Source organism: Perognathus longimembris, chromosome 11 (assembly GCF_023159225.1).
Source record: "Perognathus longimembris pacificus isolate PPM17 chromosome 11, ASM2315922v1, whole genome shotgun sequence".
Lineage (NCBI taxonomy): Eukaryota > Metazoa > Chordata > Mammalia > Rodentia > Heteromyidae > Perognathus > Perognathus longimembris.
In genome coordinates, this window is record NC_063171.1 from 52,722,784 (window position 1) to 52,725,634 (window position 2,851).

At 52.1% G+C, this 2,851-nt stretch overlaps 1 protein-coding gene across 1 annotated transcript; it reads right to left on the minus strand.

Annotated features, from left to right (window-relative positions):
• Positions 1–629: 629 nt before the first annotated feature.
• Garin4 (golgi associated RAB2 interactor family member 4) lies at positions 630–2,357 on the minus strand. The gene has a single exon (XM_048357837.1). The coding sequence runs from the start codon at positions 2,355–2,357 to the stop codon at positions 630–632; it is 1,728 nt and encodes a 575-aa protein (XP_048213794.1).
• Between the last annotated feature and the right edge of the window lie 494 nt (positions 2,358–2,851).

Below are 2,851 nucleotides of genomic sequence, written 5' to 3' on the forward strand. Positions count from 1 at the left end.
TAAACTACATATACATAGCTGCTGTCCACTTGTCACTTTGAATATCCCACTCCATAGCTCATTGTAATAGCACTTCTTTGGTTGATGGAAATTTTGACTGTTTCCAATGTTTTGGTCAATATTCTCCTAACTGTCACTTATTCTCATAACCATCTCCTAGAACAATCGGCGTTACAGTGAATCCCTCCAGACTTCCTAAGGCTAGACAAAGGTCCCCCCTCTTTGCCAGGAAACAATGCTGCCTGTCCTTCCCTGTCCTCCCTTAGCTTCCTCCTGGGCTGTGGAAGAAAACCTCATGCTAACACCGGGAGAAAGTGGAGGTGGGGCACTCAGTGCACAGACTTTGGCTCTTAGTGTCAAGATGGGGCTGAGTCCTCACACTGGCTCTGTTGAGCCTAAGGGTGAGAGGTGGTTCCCTGGACTGCACCGAGTCTCAGGCATAGTTGACATCACAAAATGCACTGTGACGTCGCCCCTGAGCTATGGGACAATGCAGACAGCATGGAGCAAGCCATTCCAGGTTGAATGCTTCTTTATTTAAACTGCAGTCAAGGAAGATGGAATAGGCACTCTCGGGGTACTCCCTGGAACCCCAAGACCCCTTTGCAGCTTTTGACCCTGGCTTCTACTTAATGGCTTTCGAAGGCTATTGTCTCGATGATATCAGATGTCACAGAACTAATGATCTCCAGTCCCTGGCCACGTTCTGCTGTCTCCATGATGGCATCCATGTTGGTCCTCTCTACTGTCTTAGCCACGATGTCCACAGATCTGCCACGTGATGAGGTGATGCCTCGCGGTGAGGCTACCCCTTTCGTAGCAAGGTTGGATCTGATGTTCCTCAAGAAAGAGCTGATCCGGCCAACTCTCTTGTTTGAGGAAGCCGAACTTGCAGTGGAAAAGCTCCTCCCAGACTTGTAGGAGGTCCTTGACTCCTTTGCGATGGGGATGTGGCTACTGCCCTTGTGGGAAATGTGCCTACTTTCCCAGGTGCCCATTGAGCCTTTTTCCTTCTTATCCTCTCTAGTGGCTCTGTGACTTAATGATTTTCGGGTTATCTTGTCCCCCCCTGTCTTGCGATGACTTTCCCCGGTCCTGGTTTGATGTGCGCCTCGGTCCTTTTCTCTCTGCTCCCTTCTTTCCCTCCTTTCCTTGCGGGCTGTGTTTGGAGAGGTTCTCTGCCGGCCAGCCTGTCTACCCATCCGGCTTTCATTCAGCAAGGGAGAGCTGAGCAATTCAAGGGCTAAGTCATCCTCTAGTTCAATGTTATTGCGAGCAACGTCTATTCTTGTGATTCCCACGTTGCCTTCTGGGCGGGGGTTGATGGATGTGTGGGGAATGTGCGCTATGGATTTGCTGGCTGCTCCAGCCATGGCAACTCTAAAGCTCTTTGGGGAGGTCTTGGAAGTGCCCACAATAGCCAGATGGCTTTTGCTTCCTCTTGCCCCTGTGGTTACCCCTCCTGCAATGGCTGCGCTTACCTGCCCAGAGCTTGCAGACTTGGTTGCTGCTAAGTAAGCACCTGCAATGGCGGCTGCTCCTGCTCTAGCTGCTGAGTCTTTGGTAGGTTTTCTTTTAGTGGTAGATGCTTCAGACAAGGTAGTGGCTTTGTCATACTTTGTTCTCTCCCCACCAGCATAAGCAGCGGAGGTGGCCCCGTGCACTTCATGGACAAGGTGGAGGCTCCTGATGCTGACTTGGTCCTGATCTCCTTTCCCTTGGAACTCGGCGGCTGTCAAACTGGTCCTGTCGACCTCCTCAAACGCAGGCATGCATATGGTGTCCTCAGCCGGGATGGCATAGGTACTGCTGTTACTGTCCACAGGTGGTCGCAGAAGGTAAATCAGTTTTTCCCAATAGGCAAAGAGATCTTCCCGTGCTTCGAGAGGGGGACACAGCTGCAGGTAACAAGAGCGGCCGGTGGCAAATTTCAGGCGGAGCTGTTGTTTCCCGCGATCGTGAACAGAGATCCTTACAAACTTCAGTGGAAGGAGCCTGGTGAGCTCCAGTGGCCTTGCGGACCTGCGCTTTCTTCCCTTGGTGTGGCCTCGTCCAGCCTGGTCTTCAGCCGCCGTGGCTGGCCGAGCCAGCAGCATGACATCTGGCAGCGGGAGGATGGGGCTGGTACTCGCGATCCCCACAGTCACCATCCGCACACGGTTGTGCACGTCGATCACTTCTCCCCTTTTGGTGATCTGGATAAAGTCACTCTCAAATATTGGTGCATACTTGAAAATATCATATTCTCCCTTATACAGTTGCCTCTGTAGTTTTCCCATGGCAGTATTGAACAAGCCCACGCCCGAGGCACTTTGGGCGGTGTAATAGGGCAACACAGACTCACTTTTCAGGGCCATCTTGTACCAACCAGGACAGGAACTCTGGCAAGACGAGTCCCTGTGGTCTTTTCTTGGTCTTGTTGGCAGAGCTGTGTTCCTGGGTCACAGAGATTGCACTACAGCAGGTCTCTCAACCCCATCCCACCCCGCAGGGCCCCCAGGTTTCCTCAGAGCCCCCCAGAGGCCGGGCTGCGGGCGGGAGCACAGATGATTGACAAGGGGGCACTGTAGGCTGCTTGGACCCCAGACTGAATCCCATCAAAGGTGTAGAGATGTAGGTGGGTTCTGGCGAAGTTTTCTTCTGGGTCTAACCCCTTCAACCTCCACCTTGTGATATATATATATTTTAAATCTCTGTGAGAGTTTACAAACTGCAGTCCTAGTGGGAGAAGTGGCCACCCTTTTGGCCTTAAGCCCCTACATAGCCACATTTATCCTTGTTGTCCTTTGTGACCTGTCACTGTCACATACCCCTTTGTTCTCATACTTCAGCTGTCCCCACAGAGGCCAGA